The sequence below is a fragment of the Plectropomus leopardus genome, chromosome 2 (genome assembly GCF_008729295.1).
Source record: "Plectropomus leopardus isolate mb chromosome 2, YSFRI_Pleo_2.0, whole genome shotgun sequence".
Lineage (NCBI taxonomy): Eukaryota > Metazoa > Chordata > Actinopteri > Perciformes > Serranidae > Plectropomus > Plectropomus leopardus.
The window spans coordinates 23,013,779-23,034,678 of NC_056464.1; the positions used below are offsets into that span (position 1 = coordinate 23,013,779).

Here is a 20,900-nt window from a genome sequence, read left to right on the forward strand (position 1 = left end):
TTCACTTTTAGTTAAGATCTATGACAATATAGCAGCATATAAATGTTTTTAATGTACATTCTAAGGCTTTCTAGTCTGAGGAAAGTAGCAGTATCTTATTAGCAGCATAAACAGCTGTATTAAAGCTGGCAGTATTGACAGTGAGGCTAATTAAGAATTAGCTCCACGTACCACCACAAGTTACTGATAACATGAACTTTAATTTAGATTTTTTTTTTTTGAAATATATAGTTTCAGGTCACCAACTGAGACAAAACAGCACAGAGAGAAAACAAAACACATTTACTGGCACATAAAGCTCCTAGTGATCCAAAGGGGAGCACTGGGTCCAATTCATCTTAAAATTAATTAAATGTGTCTCTCCTTCAGTAATCCATAGCTTTAAAAGCTAACTTGAACTTAGAATAGCATTAATGCAGGCAACCCAATTGCCAGAATAAATGTTAGCATTGTACATTTCTGCAAACCACGGATATGTAACATTTATCCATTATTATGTATTGGATATGCTGAAACTCTACTTTCAATAACGTTGTGGTTAACATGTGGTTATGTTTAGGAAACCCATATGGTTATGGATGGGAAAATATCACATTTTAAAATTCCTGTTTTTTTTTTGTGTCACAATTGCTGCTGGAAATGCAGCAATGTCTTGCTAAAAATTAACCACTTTCAGTGGCACAAGTCCCACTGGAAACACAGCAAAACAACCAGTGTTGTTCTTTGTTGTTCTCTAACAGTCTGCGGTGGTCTGCAGTTTGGCAGCTGTCTTGCCTAGATGTCACGCCATCCACCTTCCCCTCACCTATACCAATGAAATGTACAAGTGTAACATATCCAGAGTTTGCGAAAATGTACACTGCCAACAGTTTCTTTTGGCTACTGGGTTGATCCAGGATGTAGCGATGTTCTTTTTTCCAGAGACAAAATAAAAAATTACATCCAATCAAGAACTTAAGCAAAGTGTCTTAACTTGATGTGGCATGTGTGAGCATCAGCGACTACTGCCATCTTACTTCTGTGACCAAGAGAAACTGTAAGTAGGTAAATCTTGGCAAACAACAAAGGCTGCAAGTATGGCTAACTGGGTGTTCGGATCGAGATCATCTTCTGGTGGAGGCATGTTGTTTAGTAAGCAGTTTACGTAACAAATCAATAAGTTTGAAGGTTCATCAGACACCAAATCATTGCACAGAAGTTTGTAATATTATGACTCCAACATTGTGCACCTGCATGTCTTTTTATTGGCCTTCACAGTGCCTTGTATTGCAGAAACTGTTTTATACTACATGTTTTGATCAGTATCCTAATTGAAATGATGAGGGGTGTGTATTTATGCAGTGCTGTTACATGTCTGAACACGGACTAAGGCTAATTGCTTGAAGCTTTAGTGTAGCATTGAAACAAAACATGGAAACAAAAGCATTCAGAGGTAGAAATGATAAAAGTTCTCAATGAGACAAAACAGAATTTTTTAGACGAATTACAGATAGTCAAACATGGGATGATGTATGAAAAATGTAAAATAGTCCATATGAAGCTTAGTTTTTTCCTGTTTAATGTGTCCTTTTCTCCCGACACTGCCAAAATTAAGCCCTGCACCACGTGTGGACACTTCAAATAAAAGTCCTTCCTTGTTCTTCTGTTCGCTCGTCCTTTCGGTTCACAATGTGATTGTCTGATCTTTGAATGAGAACTTTTTCACAAGCTCCTGCCAACTTTTTGTCCATTCATTAGAGTTGCACTCATTATCAGCAACTGTTTTTGTATTTTAGTTGTTTTGTTGAGGTACTGCACAATAACATTATCATTTCAAATGATACAATGTCAGTGTTTTTACAATATCTCAAAAGTTTTCTCCATCGTCCTTTCTTTATCTCTCTCTTCAGGCTAAATATTATACATACATTTCCTAATGTCTCTGCGTCAAACAAGGTAGCATTTACAACAGAATAATGTAATCTTACGCCATTTTGTATCAAAGATTCAAAGTTCGTCTTAAAAAAAGCTCAACAAATTCTTAGAAACACTTAGTAAAGCAGCACACGGTCAGTAACTGGGCCTAATTTCCAGTTTAGCAGTGAAGTCTCTGCTTCAGGAAGTGTCAAAGGATCAAAAGCCAGAGGTATTACAGTTAAGAGATCCATATTATATATTCCATAATAAAATACAGTCATTAGTGCGCAGGTTATTGATTCAGTGGTGACTTGCGATTAGTCAGGTCTCCTTGTTAAGTTATGTCCAGCCAATCAGGTCGCTTGTGGGGCTTGCAGGTGTGAACGTCCACCACATCCTCGCAGTCTTTGCACTCCACAGCACAGCACCACTTGAACTTGCACTCGCACTTGGTGACACGTTTGACACGCATGGTGTCGTAACCCCTCCCACAGCACATGACCTCGCAGCCGTCCGTGCCTCTTGAGGACTTGTTGCACACTCTGCCTGCTGTTCCCAAGGAGCCTGTAAAGACATGCGTTGCAAATCAGTTTTCTTTTAGCTCAGTGAAACATTATATTTGGTTCACAGAAATGTTGTTGTATATCGCCTGCACTTTACTAGTTCTCCATAATTAATGGATAATTTAATTATCCATTAAAATTTAATGTTTATTTTGTTTCATAATAAAAATGGTGATTTTTAAAGAACCTTTAACAAGAGAAACTATGATGACAACCTTACCTAATAGCTTAGCCAGCTCCTAACCCATAAATAAGTGCAGTTATGTAGTTTTTAATGAATAAAAGATGTGTAATTTTTTAGAGCTGCCCCTTGAAAGTCGGAGGCTCGAAAGCATCAGTCGGAGTACCTCAGTCAACGAAGATTGCTTCAAGTTAAGCAGTGTTTTTGTCTCTGTGCAGTGTACTTCTGGGGATGTTTTGGTCCCCAGATTTTGCTGCAGAGTGAGTGCTTCTGACTTTCATGCTACTCTTTGCAGCTGCAGACATGCTGCAGTTGCATGGAGGGAGAGACAGAGACCCCACCATAAGATGAAGAAGTGGTGAATTTACAGCTCACAGCAAGTTAACACAATACAGTCTGACTTTTGTTGATACCTAGTGTCTGCATAAAAAAAACGTATGCGATCTGCTGTTAAAAAACGTGCTATTGTAAAGACCGAGAACAGCCGTAGACTAAAGACTGTACATAACCAACATAAGGAACATAAGGTTCTAGCCTCAAAAATCTACATGCTCATAACTGAAAGTCTATGGATGTCCCATTTTTAAGACTCATCATCCAAGGGAAGCAAAATTTTCCCTATGTCACCTAAAAGTTTTATCCAAACACTTATCTTCCTTGAAGTAACAGCAAGCCACTGTTTGCTGTGTAAATACATAGTGGAGTGATGGCATCCTGAGCAGAGCATAAGGCATACCTTAATGTGTGCTAATCTGAGCTTTTTTTGTGGTTTGTTGTTGTAAGACCCTCCAGTTGCATGTGTATGTTTCCCACAGGCTAGCTCATCGCTGTCACTTTGCTCTGTGCTCATACGGTTACTGCTTAATAGGGGCATGGGGTTGTTGTGGAGGTGTAGCGCCCACCCTCAGGTTCCTCGCGTGGTTAACACCCTTGGCTCTGTCAGCACTGTTGCTGTTGTTAAGCACTGTTTATGGAGTTTGCATTGTTAGTTGCTGGCTGCCAGCTCAGCCACCTCCATATTACAAACAGCTCTGAATTTCACAGAGCCCCTTCAAAGACTTTTTTATGGGCAACTTTGTCTGTCTGCTTTTATTCAGTAGATATTGCTATAGTTGGATAACCTGATCCTTTGGCTGAAAACAGATCCATGCTTCTGCTTGAAATGAGGTTGGTGAACTGAGTATATGAGCTATAAAACCAAAATCTAATATCTAATTAGGTTAATAGTGTACTCATCACCACAGCCTCAGCATGTGAATAAGTTCCCTTTGGTCAGCAGTGATGCAGTGTATATGTCTAGTGCTTGTATTGTGAAAATAAAGAATGGATGATGTGGAGCTAATGCATTTGTGTTGCTGGTGTAAAAGGGAAAACAAACAATGGGGTCTCCATATTAATATTCCACAATCTTCATAAGTATACGTGCAATGCTAGCTAGCTGCAGAGCAGCAGCAAATGATAGTTTAGCTAATAAGCTGTCTGTATGGTAAACAGTGCTGCAAAACAAGAAGCACTTGAGACGTTTAGATTGTGCAGCACCGGCGCCCCTAAATGACACCAAAATGTGCACAGACTTTCAGGAAAGTTTAATTACATGACTATTTTGGTATAAACATTTACCTGCCTGTGTGGCCTTGCGACGCTTACTGGCCAGACAAAACATCTACCCACATTTGGTGCTTGGCAGGTGTTAATTTTGGATCCTGACTACAAGGCTCTGTAGAGCTGAGGGGGACAAGAGGGTTGGGTGATACGTCTGACTATGAGTTACCCTTTTTCAGATTACACATTATCCAGAGAAAATACATTTATTGATAGTGTAGCTTTAAAAGCATTAGAAGCCACCTTTCCCATTGTACATACAGTAACTCTGGTCACCTATCAGCTGAACTAAATTCCATATTGGAGATCTTCCAAACATTAAATACTGTAGAGCTGCTAATGTTGGCAGTTGACCACCTCTGCACACCAGTGAATATTTTGAAAGCAAAATATCACTTTTCCCACACTCTTTGGCAGAGTATTGGCTTACCCTAACAGTATAGTCTCAGGCACAAACACAAAGGTGTCCATGTACTCAGGTGTAAAATCTTAGCCTAAGATCAGATGCCACATCCAATAACAGAGCATCCCTGAAGTAAAGAAAAGAGGATAAGAGCAGATATTCCCCTCAGGCTCGAAGGAGTGGAGCCTAACACTGACCAAAGGAAGGATTTGAAAAATAAGCCTGCATGTATCCTTAGGCTATAAATTCCTATACAATGGAGATTAGTGGTGGGGAGGGTCATAAGTTCCTCTTAAGATCACCTTTTAACAAGGAAAGACTGCCTTTCCTTTGAGTGAACACACCTTCATTACCACACAGCAACCAAGCTAACAGCAGGGAGGAGTGGGACAATCCAGTTGTGCCATTATGTCCCCTCCACTAGGCTATCTTACCTAGCCTATTAACAGAGTCCTCATGCTCTATTGCAGGGGCTGGACTGGAGGAAAGAGACAGAGCTTAACAAGCAAACACTGAGAATAGATGGAGATGTTAAAGGTCAAATCATTGAATGTTAAGCTGTGAAAAAAATGCAAGCCTTCAGCGGACAAGTCTCTGACTCTCAGACCATCTATTGGACAAACTAAATACTAATTCTAATACTTATTCTTTAAAATGAAAATTGGAAATTTGCGTTGCAAATATTTAATTTTAAAAATTATTATATAAACTATTTCGCACAAAAATGCGTCAATAAATCTTAGAATGTAGACTGACAGTGTTTCGCTGGTATAATACCTGAATAAAATATACAGTAGGAACATGTCTTAATTATGAATTATTCCAGGGATGTCCCAATTAAGCTTTTTCTTTTAGCCTGGAATGGGTTGACTCTGGGACATCTTTACCAAACACAACGCAGAGTGGAAAATTAAAACTGTTCATAACAAGGACTTTACCAGGGACATCCTGTTTTATTCAGAGAAATTAGTTGTTTTTAGTCTGAAATTAGACAAGTAGTGATGTTCCAATCAAGTTTTTTGCTCCCGATCCGAGTCACTTGATATTGATATATATCTGCCGATGCCGAGTCACAATCTGATACTTGTATTTACCTGGATAATACAGCTGCACAATGCAATGTTTAAGTACTATGTTATTAACATACATCTAGAGTATATGCCTGACAGTTTAACTGCTCTGCAATGCAATATAAGAAAAATGTTTTTATTTTATTTATTTATATTTATTTATTTTTACAAAATAACAAACTAAAAGCTAAAAATGTTTTTACCATGGCTCTTATCAATTTCATTTAATGCAGCATTTGTTTTTCAACAAAATAACGAAGTAAACAAACTAAAATATGTCTTCATAAATTGCTCTCAAATCCACTTAGAGTAGCATTGTAATAAAACAGAACACTATTAATAAGCAATATAATCCACTTCAAAGTAGTATTATAGTTTAACTATAGCTGAACTTACTTTACTAAAGATGAAGAACAAAAATTTGAATTCCACTTAAAGTGGTGTAGCAGCTCATATTGAACATGAAAATAATCATACTTCTCGATTACAAAACCGAATCTTCATTAATTCACTCACCTGCTGCGCGGTCCGTGAGACAGTAATCTGGAGAGTTCTCGACATAAACTAACTCATTCTTGGTGCTTCCTTTGAAGTCCTTGTCAGCCACCATAAAGCCTGTCCCGTCCTGGTTCATGGTCACCTCAATGGCTGTGTTGTACTTCTTGCGAAGGTAGTCCCCGGTTCGCCTGAAGTCTGACATTGCTAGCCAGCAGGTCCTCAGAGAACAGGAGCCGCTGACCCCGTGACACTTGCACTCCAGCTTCATAAAGCGCTTCACTGCCTAGAGCAGAGGTCAAAGGTGACAGGGTGTTAATGTTGCCCATGGCATGATGCAGGTGTGATCAGCACTGCTGACTCTGACTTGAGTTAACTTTTAAGTTATGGTCCTCTAGAGACTTTCTGAAACAGCCTACCCTGTATGTGTTAGGAAGGTGTGTTGTGTCTCAAACTTAATCTACTGATAAAATCAGATTCATAATGTTTGGTGTTAGATGGTGTTAGAAGTTTTTTATCTTATTTTGTGCCTGTTGAGTGTTGATTTTGCAAGAAACCAGAAGAATATTCTACCCTTACTCTCTTTCGTCAGGTTGGTAACTTGAACAGTACCACACTTGAGATCACTGGTGAACTACGAACCGTAGATTAAATGTCTGTCATGGTATATTTACTTTTATACTGCAGTATAAGTTGCATAAGAAGTTGTTAAATGCTACATTTTCTGGAAATTCAATTGAGATTGGACACGTCAATCAAAATCTAATCAGGAACTATTTTGGTAATTGCTTAATTGTTTGAGGCCTTATTCAAGTAAAAATGACAATTTTACAAGTTCTCTAGCTTCTTGTGAAAATCACTGCATAGCTTTTAAGTTAAGATGTTTAGTGCATAAGCATCATAGACCTGGGTTAGTAGGGGCCCGTCACACCTACTATTAGATTGGAAAGGCATCTATCAGTCCATGAAATGAATCTTTCTGCTAGTAAGGGCTCTCACCCAGGAGACAAGGGTTTGAGACTCATATGAAACCAATATTTACACCCAACCACAATCTTTCTCTAAATCTAAGCAAGTTGTTTCTGAAGCCTGAACCTAAAGAATGTGAAAGTGCAACTTACAAACTGGTAAAGGCCACTGGGTGGGCTCACACTGGCCTTCCGAACCTACCAGTAGATGTAGAGGGCCACTCCTTGTCCATATCTAATATGGTTTATAACCACAAATAACACACGTTTGATGGGCTGATAACATCCTAATCGAGTGGTAAGTCTGCCAAAACAGGAAATTCAAATACATTTTTGAGAGACAATATAGTTCATTGTTTTCTGGGGTTTGATCGATCACATGACTAATTGGTTAATTGAAAATTAATTAATGGCAATTATGACAATGATCATTAGTTGCAGCCCTAATCAATATACAATAAAGTGACCTGGTAGGGATGTGTATTTTTTTCTTATCCAATAAAATAAATACCTAACAAATAAATGTTGTGTATCACATTGATGCAAAACTCAGGTACAACTTATGAGCCTTTTTTCTGGAGGTTTAAACCACGTATCTTAAGCGCAGTGATTTGTAACTCTAGCTCTCTATATATACTGTAAACTTTAATACTCCCACTCCATCTGATGGAAAGCTCTGGAAAAAAAGCTAGTGAAATACAAGATTATTTCTATGACTTTAATGCTAAAGTATCATTTGCAAGACTGCCCTCTGTGCAGTGGTTTAAAACAAACCAAAGTATTAAAGGAACGGCAAAGTGATACTTGATAGAAACAGTACAAAATAATCTCACAGTACACTATAGCATACTTGAAAGAAAATGTTCTGTAAATAATTGATTGTGCCTATTCAGTATGAGGTATATTGTGTTAAAATTTGCTCTTGTATTTTATAGTCTCTTATAGACACAGGAATATACGTATAGAAATAAGTCTCTCAACAGCAACACAGAGTGATGCTAATTTATCAACTTAAACGCTGCTGCTCACCATCCGACCGCACCGGTTGTTGTGCAGGTTCATCAGAGCACGAGCATCTTTAACCATCCTCTCTCGAGCATCTACAAATGCCTTGGCAAATTTGATGCCATAGTTGATGTTGTCGCTGCATCCACCCCAGTCAAAAGCACCCCTGTCATCGCTAGCTCGCCCTCTCTTTTGGCCATCGCAGTTGCAGATCTTTAGCTCCCCCTGGCTGCAGGCCCTGGTGATGGCGTAGACCACTCCTGCTGAAGAAATGGCGTACACAAACGCTGCCTCGCGGCTGCCTGGATGCACAGAAAGAGAAGTGTTGGAATGAAACACTTGAGAAAATAATGTTGCATTTTTCAATGGAAAAATGTTAGCATTTTTTTCTGCCGCTTTTCCTTTGAAAGTTTGGAAATATTTTTGGACGCTGTTACTGGTTTTGTTTCTTTCTTTCATAAGAATGGAGCTGTTGCCTAGGTTCACTGTGTTACTGCTCAGTAAGGCAGCCTTTCTCTAATATTTTCCAGACAGCAGGAGCTCAGAAATCAGACCATTTATGGCGGATGGTCCAGACAGAGGTAGCAGCATGTCAGCTATAACATCACAGTCCAGTCGACTCTCCTTTCACCTTTTAATTTTCACAGATGGCAGCTTTCTCAGTCACTGGGCTGTGTTTTCATTTCAGACAAGAGGAGATTTTGGGGGTTATTTGGTCTGGCTTTCCCACCCACCTCCTGTTCTCATTCCTGCTCACGCAATGAAGCAGAACACAGGCGATATGTCAGGGAGTAAAGCTTCGTCTGGCTGCCAGAAACATCTACCCAAATATTTACATCTCCTATTACTGTTTATACATCACCAGTGTGGATCTCTCGATCTGCTACTTGTTTTCGGAGAACATCCACTTTCCTAATCTTCCCTCATTCCAGAGAAAGTTAAAAAGAAACACAACACTTTCTCTTTTTGTTTGTATTCCAGGGCAAAGTTGATTTAATAAGACACCTATTAATTTTCTGCTTATCTGGTAACAGCGGAGACATTTACGAGGTTGATTAACTCGAGTGTCACTGACATAAACAACCACTGTCACGCAAATGAACCTCACAGATAGAAGTCCCAGTCACACATGTGCAGACTCACTTCGCAGCATCACCCTGCCAAACACAGTGTGGTCCCGGTCCAGCGTGCTGCAGTTCCAGCGGTGGTGTCTGAACTGGTGCTGGCACTCTTTGATCCACTCTTTGGCTCCCTCACCGATGGACTGCATCAGGTCCGGGTGCCGCTGGCACAGCTGCCGCTGCTTGTTCACCAGGCCGGGAATGTTGTCACAGATCACCCGAGCACCCAGCGCTCCGATGTACCTGCAGACACAGTAGTGACCATGATTAAAGGGGCACTTTAACACACAATGTTTATTCATCATACTGGACCGCATTTTAGCCTGTGTGAAGTTGTATAGATTATTGTCTCCAGTGGTTCTAGAGGAGCTGTGTCAAGTGAGAAAATTCTGATGTCATAATAATGCCATCATAGTTATTTTAGCTTGGTCTTATGTGGCATTCACACAGTGTTAACATAATGGCATGTAAGAGTTTTCAAGCATTACTGCAAGATGGTCACCCTGTAGCTCACTTTTTATTCACACCAGTAATAAGCCTAAATTACCTCCTTTTTTGTGTTATGTATTGGTGGAGGTCCAATACCGGTAAATCCAGATACAACCAAACCATCTACCTCACTTTAAATAGCTAAATAAACTGTATAAGGTGTTTATATTTGATTGTATTTAAGTGTAACTGTCAGCAATGATGGCTTTGCAGCTATTTGGCCACTGGTTTGTTTACCCTTTAGTAATACTTGTCTCCAAATGTGGCAGTAGAGCGGGTTGTCTAATTATTGTCCATTTACAGTTTACCAAGCGAGAGATAGTGTTCCTCTCAGAAATACCCATGGATGTTTGTGTGACTGTTTTTTCTGCTTGTGATTATGATCTGAACAATATGAAAGGAAGGACTACAATTTTATAACAGAAAGTCCATATTGCCAACTTTGGCTGTGGAGTTTGAAAAATGTGAATGTTTCCCAGGCAGGGAGGCTCTTACAACGCTTAAAAGTTGCATTATGGGTCATGTTGTATCCAGCAATTTTGGAGTTTGATGCCTTTATAAGGACTAAAAAAATCAGTCTCTGCTGCTTTGATGCTACTTGAATCAGTCTTTCATGTCCTACAACCTAATGGAAGTGCAGTACTAAATCACTGGATTACCCTTTAAATGAAAAGTTTGGGGGAATGTGCTTATTCCAAAGCTCACCAATTAAAACATCATTCGTCATTTGTTTAATCTGTGCTAAAGCCAAAACGGAAATCCATTTATGGTGAATTTGTTTGTACACTTTGGTTTTTGAACACATTAAACAAACACGATTGAAAGTGTAAGTGATCTTTACAGATGTTGGTAGTTTTTATGCTAAGCTAAGTTAGCTGGCTGCTGTTTGCAGCCTCATGTTTGCCATGCAGACAAGAGGAGCTGTGTTTTGTTTAAAAAATTCCGATACCAGTATCCGTAATGTGATACAGATACCATTCAGTTGCTTAAAATGCCTCCATACTTTCGAACATTTTGATGGCACCTCAGCATACTGAACAACCGACTCCACCTCACCACACCACAGACTGTATTGATCGTAGCTGCTGCAATTGAGGGCCAAATACATGTTGCATTAAATCGTGGAACGCTTCAGGTGATTGGCTGTGAACAAAACCATAGAAATAGTCTTGTTTAGATCTGGATACAAAAAGTATCAAATGCAGGTATTGTTTTACTGGAGAAGGTTCAGTACCACTCAGCACTGGGTCATTTCAGTGGATATCTTAAAGGTGTCGAGTACTGATACCCTGCCCTACAGACAAGAGAGTGTATCTATCTTCTGTATCAGCCAATCTTCTTGGCTGATGATTGATTTGATTTCTAAAACTGACTCTATTTTTCCTCACATCCTATTGTCTACTTGAGACTCAAATATTCAGGACGTAGAAGAGATTATTAAATTCCTCACGTTCAGTGAAAAGCACCTCTGTCCCTGTGACAGGCCTTTGCTTCCTGCTCTATTCAGACATAATCCCTCACTTTGTAGCAACTCTTAAAAGGGTGGATCACATGCTGGTGGCATTGTGACACTGGGGGGCCTCTTATCAACAGGACATGAGGACAGTCATCTACAGTGCAAGTGACCGCTCAGGCCTTCCCTCCCAGGCTCACAGATCGACCACATGCAAACGCAACCCCCCTCCAACCCCCTCTCCTCCCTCCCTCTCTAAGCCTGCACGCTCCACTCTCCATCCGGATATCATTATAGTCCCTAATCGCAGCCACATTTGTGTCGCCTGGCCACCGAGACAGAAACGGGCGTAGCGGGCAGTTTCCACTCCCGTTATGGCTGTCCCAGTCCCGTTCTTAACTGCGACTATCTGCCTGAGCAATAAAGCAGAGCAGAAGCACTACTTGTGTTTATTGTGTATTGTACATACCGGCTGTGCCAAAAGACCCCTGACTGTCTCCAAGAGGACACACACATAGAAAGAGAGCGAGGGAAGGGGGTCCTCCGCTGCAAGACACACGGTGCTCATCTAAATTATTGCAATGGTTAAAAATAGGCCCTAACAATATAAACCAGGATTGAATAAGTATTAATCATGTGGACACAAGGCTTCCAAACCTTTCCTGCTCTTTGTCTCTCTGCTTCTCTGGAATTTCTCTGTGATTTAATCATTTTTTTTCCTAACATATTTGCATAAGACAGCAAAGGAATTGCACAATGGAAAATAGGATAACATATGCTTTTGGCTCTCTTGGGAAATTACCATTCATAACATTATTTGCAAACGGTGCATTTTAAAATCTAAATCCATCCTTAAAACAGAGGCTTATTGTTATGGGTGCAGCCAGGGCCATAATTCAAAGATCTGCATCACTGTGGTTGGTTAAATATAAAGTGCACATCAAATACAATATCTGTAAGTGTGACCTGACACATGAGAACAACTATTTCAGGTGGGTGGGATAAGGAGGGGGGGGCTTACACCCCTCCATGTTTTTTTTCTCTCCTCTGAGCATTTAAAACCTCAAGAGAAATCATCAAGGGGCATTTATTCATGCACCAGCGCCTGCACCTGCCACTTGCTCTGGGCAAGATGGATGGATAGGGGAGATTCCCTCCAACACCATTAATCTTCATAAACACATGATGACACACATATCTGTGCCCAACATCTCATTTTGCATTGATGTTTTTGAGGAAAATAGTACAAAAATTCCCCCTCAGAGATAAAAAAAAAAATAGTGTTACATTTTAACCGTTTATTGGACTAGATGTTTTATAAGTTGATTATTTTGTAGATTTGTTGGCAAAAAAAGCAACAGAATGCCTTTATCAGGATGACAGTTTTAGATTATGTTTGTCAAATAAGTGAAAAACCTTTACCTCCTTAATTTTGGTTTTTTTTTTGCATTTTGTAAAGGAGAAGTTTTCATCTTTATACCTGACATAGGAAAAAAAGAAAATAAATGGTAAACTTGAGGGTAAAATTTAGGTTTTGTTTTAGTCATGTTTGCATCAAAACTTTCTTTCCACACTAAGCCTATTAATTTTACAGATGTTTATCTGATAAATGAATAAATCGTGATTGCAAATCAAGAATAGCATTAATACCTAACAAAGGAAAAAAATAAAGTAAATGGCAAACTTGAGCTTAAAATACAGGCTTTGTTTTAGTCATGTTTTGCATCAAAACGCTCTGCTTCACTTAGCATATTAGTTTGGCAGATGTTGATCATATAATTAAATTGAGATTGCAAATTAAAAAATCAAATCGTCAAAGATTTAACTCACCACCACGATGAATCCACTCTCGGTGTGAAAATGAGCAGCAGCAGAATAAAAAAGTATATTTTAGAGATTGGTTTGGATTGATGTTGGATACGTGTCCCATGTCTGATCCCCATAGCCCCGCTGGTGTCTGATAAACTCCGAGATTTCATCAGACAAAACATGTTTCTCCTTTCATGTTTTGGCAAAAGCTGCACAGTCAGGTGTGAAAGTCCTTGACGAGTGTCCACCGTCCATCATCTGGGAGCTGAAACAACTTCACAGGGAGGAAAAGTACGTTTAAACTCCACCGCTTAACATGTAATAATGCCATACAATTTTTCTGTCCTTACATCCATAATCTTCACCGGCGTGGGAGATTGTAATGAATGAATGAATGAACGGAATAAGTCATCCGTAGTCTTGTAGTCCTAACAAATTTACATTTTCTCCTCAGTTGTAGCGCACCGACTTTAATATCACTAAATCTGCGGCTTGTGAAGCACAAAATCCGTCGTTAGCGACAGAAGAAAAAGTCGCTTAAAGTCAGATATGAGTCGAGTGGAAGAAATATTTCCGAGCATGGCAAGACAGACATTGTGCGCACCTTTCGTCCTGCAAACAGGAATGAAGATGCGCACTGAAACGCGCAGCTCTCCGCTCCGGTGCGTCAGCTGTCTGTGACCCCCTCCCTCCACCCCCACCCCTTTGTCTGAAAATTACAGATAGCGGTATGCAGACCAACAGACAGCAGGGAAGGAGATGTGTATATTTAGTCTGATAGAAGGTAATCCCTGCCTGTGGTGTCTACTGGTTAAAAATCAACACTTGTTACTTCAGAACAGCCATTACAACTCAGCCTTGACCAGTGAAATTCCCAAAATATGTGCATGCCCTCACAGTCATGTTGTTTTACATACAATAGAGTTGTGCGATGTTTCTCTTGGAACTTGCTCCCTGGGTTATTCCTTTGCTTCTTGAACAGTTTAGTTTATTATCTGAGTAGTTCTCAAAAATTATTCTTAACTTCAGAACCATTAAGGCAGGGGTGTCAAACATATGGCACATGGGCAAAAACTGCAGCCAAAGGGTCCAATCAGGCCCTGTGGATGACTTTGCGAAGTGTGAAATTTCAAAAAAGTCAGAAATACTTTAGCCCAACTAATTTCATCTCACAAATTAAAAAAGCAAATGCCACTAGACTGGGGGGGAATGTCTTAATTCTTTGTGGTTTTTCTTTGGTTTCTGGAAATAAACAATTCCTGACACTGACTTGTACATCTCAGTGAGGACATCTCTAACTACAGACACAAAATTCAAGCATTTTTATTGTAGAAATTTTGAAATATTACAACGTAAAAGTCCCACATCTCTACCTTAAAATTACTTCAAATCTGAAAATTGAGGCACTATAAAAAACATTGCTCCATAATTCCTGAGAATTATTGAAATACACTCATAGTAAAAATCAAGCAATTTACTGTATCAGTTTGTTAAACTGTAACTGTGTAACTGTCCGCTCACAGAACTCTTCATGAGTCCTTTTTTTCTTCAGCAGCAGTTTGTGGAGTTTGAGTTGTGGGGTTTGATGGTGGATCTGTTTATGCGATCAGACCTGATCAGATCGATAGATGAGGAGAGCAGCTGCTGCAGAGGCCAGCGCAATGAATGGTTTCACTTTCACTGCGCCTGGCGTTCTGCTGCTCTGTCTGTGCCCAGAGTACCACTCTGTGCTCCAAGAGTGTGGTGCAATAAATGACTGAATGTTATATGTATCAACAGTGCACCTAATGCATGGTTCTTCTCCAGAAATAGAAAATCAATATGTGGCGCCAGCTGTTGATATTGTGGCGGGACACCGCAAATACATGAATGTGTGGGGAAACCTTGGAAACCATGTTTGCTGTCAAACCTTCACTATGCTTATGCAAAATATGCCTTCTGTGCAGTCGTTGAAGTCTGTTCCTCTGCCGGCATGTGTTTCATTTTAAAAAGCAATTGGCTTATGTATTAGTCACATTGAATCTTAGATTTTAGGGAAGTGCACAGACATTGTCCCCTTCAGTAGGGCAATGTGAAAATTGTTGACACACCTTGCACTGATAAAAGTTAGTATAGTCTAGGACATTCATTTTAGAGGACATAAACATGAGAAAAACACATTTTTGAGTGGAGGAGGACTTTATTGTTGGGAAGTTGTTATTCACAGAAATTATTTGTACTGATATAAATGAAAACAAGACCAAACGTTTCCAATGATTACAGTTGGGCAAGTAGATTATTTCCAATGTCTTTGTCATCAGTGTAGAGGAGAAAGTTTTACTTGGGAACCGTCAGCTATGAGCAGTCAAGCTTTTGTGCTTTGACACATCATTAAACAGGAACTTGGTGTCTCCATAGAGATAGGTAATCCCTCCCAGGGGGCATTTTAGACATTGTTTCATATGCCTGCTGGTCTGGTGTGGTTTAGTGCTCTTGCAGAATTAAACACATGAAAGCATATTTGGTGTTGCATGAAACCCTGCTATTGACTAGTGGTGTTTAAGATTTTAACTGGTCCAAGAAACCCATTGTAAAACCCTTTCACAACTGTAGCACAAATTTCAATGCAAAATTAAACTTGTTTCCTGAAAGATTGCCCAAAGGTTTTACCAGCTAAAAGAAATTTGCCTTAAACCTTTTTTTTTAGTCTGTACAACATAGGACACAATCTGTCCTCAGAACAAAGAAAAAAAAAAGAAAAACTGCAGGGAAAAGAAAACAACAAGAGGAGAGGTTACTCCTTCAGGACAGATAGGCATGCAATAGATGTATGCACAGAAAAGAAAGTAATAATAATAATGAAACTATGAAGAAACAGAATGGCAACGTTGGGTAAACATACTGCTGCAAAGGTGACAAATGTGTATCTGGGAAGACATCAAGCAATTTCCAGGTGCCATTAAAACCAGTCAGACTTGAAGATACAACCTCCTCTCTAATACCAAGACCTAAAAAGAGCATGACACATATCCTACACTCAAAAGGCAAAACTCAGGGATACCACTGGCACAGAGGGTTAAGAGACAAGAGGTAAGGGCCAAGTGTCCAACCATTTTGCACAAAACAAATATTTTACAACAAATATGCAGCCTAATTTAAATTTCCTCCACTTAATCTTAAGAATAGGAAAGGATGGAGAGAATACATTGGCCTTGGTATTTATTTGTGGTCCAAATCAGACTTTGCTCACTTGTTGCAGTGTAGGTCACGAGTTCATCACAAGATGATTTTATTTTGATCCTTTGAACAAAGTATGTCACAATATGATTTTTAATCAATTCAGAGGTCTGTGATTAATATGAGACGATACCAGGAAATATCCTTATTGTCTTTTTCTTGGATGCTTACCATTATCTCCCTGGTGTGAGGCCATTAGCACTGTTTAAAATGTTTAGGGAGTGCTTGTATGGAAATAGTGACACAGGTGTCTCATGAAGATAAGATATATCAGTGTTTTCATTTTGCATCTATTTCACTGGATCGTTGATTATTTAATTGATATAAAGTTCCAGATCAATATATCGTTAAAGCCCTACCAGTTTGGGGAGACAACTGCACATACAGTAAAAGTGTGCATATATAATTGCATTTCGGCTGACTTTTGACGTCACTAATAGCCATTTTTTTTTCTGTGGGCCAACCCAGTAGCTAACGTTACCCTGGTTCCCTCGTCCAAAAGCCTTTGGGTTTTTTCCATTGGATTTTTGATTATTGAGGGAAATACGATCTGTGGTAAACAAATGTTGATGATACTTACACATTTTGTTTAGCAAGATAATCTTCACAAGTAACAGCACTTTCAGGATTTTTGAAGCCTAAATGCAGTTGCCATAGGTAAAAAGGTAATGCTAGGCTAAAAGGAACTACACTGAAGTTGCATCGCTACAACAAGACTGTAAAGCCGTGTTCAGCGCGGTTCAGCGTGATGACGTTCTATAGTCTCATTTGCAATTGTTAGCAACCGTCTTTTTTTTAAGACACAGAAAGCTTCAGATTCTCAGTGAAGTATTTACTGATGTATTTTATGTTGTAGAACAAAATGGGAAAGCCTCTTAAGCTTTGAGTAACTACAGACCTTATTTAAGGCTTACTAAACCAAAATAACCAAAAATCCATTAAAAACCCATTGACTTTGAGACGAGGGAACTGGAGGTGCTGAAATGCTAACGGATATTCGGGTTTTGGGACTCATTACTGGGGTTCTTTAAATCTGGTGTGCTATAACATCTCATTTCTCCATCTTTAGTATGGGCTTGATATAGTCCTTTTCCAAAAATGATTAATAAGTTCTACCTTCATGCCACAAGGCTCAGGGTGGGAGAGTAAATATCTTCCTCTCAGCTCCAGGCACTTGAAGCTCTCCTGTAATGTCAGTGGAGTGCGTATTTGTAGTTCAGCTCATATCAACAGTCCCGATCCAGAAACAGGTATGTCTCATCGAGCCAGTGTGGAAACATATGACCTGCCTCAAGGACACTTCTGGCTTTAATCCCTGAGACTGCAGTTAGTCATTCGGTCGGCGGTGCTTTGTGAGTCCAGCAGGTAGAGAAAGATGCTGGCGAGACGCTATGTGGACATAGTATGTGTGTGAGAGTGTGTGAGGTCATTTTAATCAGTGCAAATCCAGGGGTGTTAGTTAGAGACCTACATAAAGGTCAGTAACAATGTGGCTGACTAAAAATACCACAGCGTGTGGACAGCGAATGTAATAGTGTGAGTGTGAATGCAAACTGTAGGATATTCCAAATAACACATTCTCTTGCAAGGGTTTTTTTTTTTTTTTTTTTTTAAATTTTTCCCCCAAAACAACAAATAAATGCTTATAAATTTGTGTACTTTATCTAGATTAAATTTCCATAGGCCTCAGATTGGCATCATTTCAGTTACTGCTGAATATTCTCCCCTCGTTTCTATAACACACATAGACAAACACACACATAGCCCAGCTGTTTGTCCTTCAGTTATGTCATTTCTGGATTTGGAGCGACACTCGGATCCTCATTACATGTGACCCTGTCTTTCTTTACCCCAGGACAAGCTACGGATTTTACAGTGACAACTCTATAACAAATTGCTTTACAGGGAGCAGGTGATGGTAGCGATAACACTCGTCATCCGGCCCTCCCTCTCCCTGTGTCTCGCTTTGAGCCAGCTCCAGCTGTGGTCTTCAAGAGGCTCAGTGTGGGGGCCCGATCTCCTATTCTGGGCCCATCTCATGGCTTGGGCTAATTTTGGACAGAGTAGAGGGGACGAGACGAAGAAAAGAAAAAGAGAGCAAGAGGATAAGAAAGAGATTGGACTGGTTCATGCCACGGCACAGATGAGATGACGGTGGTTATGACATTGTTGTGGGAGTAGTACAGCAACAGCACTCATCACTGACAGAAAAGAAATATGACTGCGTTTTGCTTTTGTGTAACAGGTCTGGAACGAGAGAGGGTCGTAAATTTGTGGTTTAGCTCATGACAGCTTACGTGCTCCCTCCTTGACCTCCGTTTTGTCATCTCATTCACACAACATGACACTGCAGCCATGTGTGTCTTATTGTATGTCTGCTTTTGTGCCCCGGTCATAAAGTACAGCACTTACCAAGTCGGCCCAGGAGGGACATGTGGCGGCCGGCTGTAGCAATCCTTTTCAAGTTCAAGTTCATATATTTATATATATAGCTTTATCATGAGAACGACTCACACGACCTTACGGAGAAATTATCCAGCGAATCTATTTCAGAACAGTTTGCAACAACATCAAATTTTCAAAGTCCACTCCAGGAAAAAAAAACAGAATTCGCCAACTTTCTGAGGTCGGGCACTTAAAAAGAAATGTAATCCACTGCTCTGAGATTTATTTCTAGGGGAAAAAAAAGTTAATTATTACCCCTCTTGTCATGTGGAATCCTTACAGAAATAGAGCCAAGACGCATTTTGGGTCATGACCCAGAGTTTGAATAAAAGTTTTTAAAAAGGCGTCATTTTTTATCCAAGTCATGCAGTCCTAAGCTTTAAGTCCGTGTTTGAATATTAATATTTACAAAGAAATTTCAGGTCAATGCAGATATGTATGATGTCCAAGAGGCATACTCAGACAAAGCCAAGAAAGAAACTAGAAACCAGAATATGTGCTGCATAAGCTGTCGTTCACAATTAGGGTTTCTCACAACAATCAGGCAAGGTTTTGCAATACAGACGTCTTCTGCTCAGCATTGTGGATTGTCTCGCAGCAGAGTGCAACAGTAGAGTAGAGTGAGCAACCACGCTGGCAGTGACAGCAGCGAGGACGAGGCCTCTCACAGCTCATCAACCTGAGCCTGTGTTTATGGAGGCTGAGAAAGATGGGGCTTTGCTGGAGGACCAGGCTTGCCTGTGCTGGATTTGGGATGTGGCCCTGCTGTCCTAAACTGGAATGTTAATTAGGTGAGCTGAGCAGAGAAGAGGTGACCCCGTCCCGTTAACCAGCCAACCCTTCCCCAACAACCAAGAGGGGGGATTTAGTGTGACGGAAAGCCCAGTCAGCGTGTGCTCTGCATATATCTGTTGGTTATGATGTCAGGCCACAGAGAGCATCTGTGTGTTTGTGCGTGTGTGTGTCTGTGTGTGTGCGTGTGTGTCTGTCTGTGTGTGTCTGTGTGTGTGTGTGTGTGTGTGTGTGCGTGCACGCATGAAGGAGACAGAGGCACTATATACTGTGATAGTATATAACTCAGAGAGGATATTTGTCTAGTGAATGAATCTTTTTTCATTTTTTTGTGTACTTACACAATTGCAAAGTTGCTACCACCCAGTTTCTCTCCTAAGTTGCACCACTTAAACAACATACCACTAGAGAAATGTTTACAGTGGAAGCAACACAGGGCGCAAAGTAACAAACAGCTCAGTCCACTTAAGGGTTTCACAACTTATCTTCGCAACTAAACAAGGGCAAAAGTTCTTTTTTTCAGCATACAAAAGACCACGTACACACAAATACTGAAATGTACAATTTGCAATCTTCACAGCATCGCCACTGAAATGTATTTGACCAATTGTAACTTTTGTTAGTGTTTAAAAACATAATAAGGAACTGAATGCAAACTCTGTTTATTGAATGAACTATGGATCTTTGTATTTTCCTGCCTGCTGGAAGCTACTTATCAAACACTGACCTCTAGAGGACATACTTTAGCAGTACAGGACTAAACACACTGTGTCCGTACTGCAGAGTTATATATCAGTGGAATTTTGAACACAAAGACATAGCAAATCAGTGTCATAAATATGTAAATCATTATCTGAAGGTGCTATATTCAAAGTAATTTTTTATTAAAATGCATTTTAGATGTTTTAAGAGATTCATTACTTACAGTGTTGTGTCTTGGCCAAAGAAACTCAAACAAAGACATTTTCATTATCCATTGAATAGAGGCATCAGTGTTTATTGGGCAGGGCAAGATATTCTGCTTATTGTTAGCACTAACAATTACAAATGCTTGGATTATCACTTAAACTGGCCAAGTATAAGCATGAAATACAACAGAATTTTAGAATTTAGAAGAATTTGTCTGCATTGGACTAAATTAGAGCTGTGATGATAAGTCAATTATTTAGTCAGCCAACACAAAATCAATTAAATAAGATAAACAAAAAAATAACATTTCAGTCGTCATTATTCAAGTAAAAATGCTCCACTAATGCCCTGGCTCCAGCTTCTCAAATGTGAAGATTTGATGCTTTTTTATGCAACCAGCAGCTCTATAGCTTGCTCTTTTGGTTGGGTGTTTTGTCCACAAAAAGTTTCCAAACCTTTTGGCACTACAGTTTTCCCTCGCAG

At 39.8% G+C, this 20,900-nt stretch overlaps 1 protein-coding gene across 1 annotated transcript; it reads right to left on the reverse strand.

The window, feature by feature from the left end:
• Window positions 1-2,230: 2,230 nt before the first annotated feature.
• On the reverse strand, window positions 2,231-13,240 carry LOC121949524 (protein Wnt-2b-A-like). Its single transcript, XM_042495243.1, has 5 exons — window positions 13,077-13,240; window positions 9,327-9,547; window positions 8,208-8,485; window positions 6,232-6,496; window positions 2,231-2,460 (listed from the first exon to the last, which is right to left on the reverse strand). The coding sequence occupies exons 1-5, from the start codon at window positions 13,235-13,237 to the stop codon at window positions 2,231-2,233; spliced, it is 1,155 nt and encodes a 384-aa protein (XP_042351177.1). The 5' UTR covers window positions 13,238-13,240.
• Between the last annotated feature and the right edge of the window lie 7,660 nt (window positions 13,241-20,900).

Bases quoted from the DNA above. Each gene is read 5' to 3' on its own strand.
- LOC121949524 (XM_042495243.1), bottom strand. From the start codon at position 13,237: ATGTTTTGTCTGATGAAATCTCGGAGTTTATCAGACACCAGCGGGGCT. The intron at 9,548-13,076 runs GTGAGTTAAATC...CTGTGTCTGCAG, and splicing joins AGAGTGGATTCATCGTGGTG to GTACATCGGAGCGCTGGGTG. The intron at 8,486-9,326 runs GTGAGTCTGCAC...CTGTGCATCCAG, and splicing joins TGGCAGGGTGATGCTGCGAA to GCAGCCGCGAGGCAGCGTTT.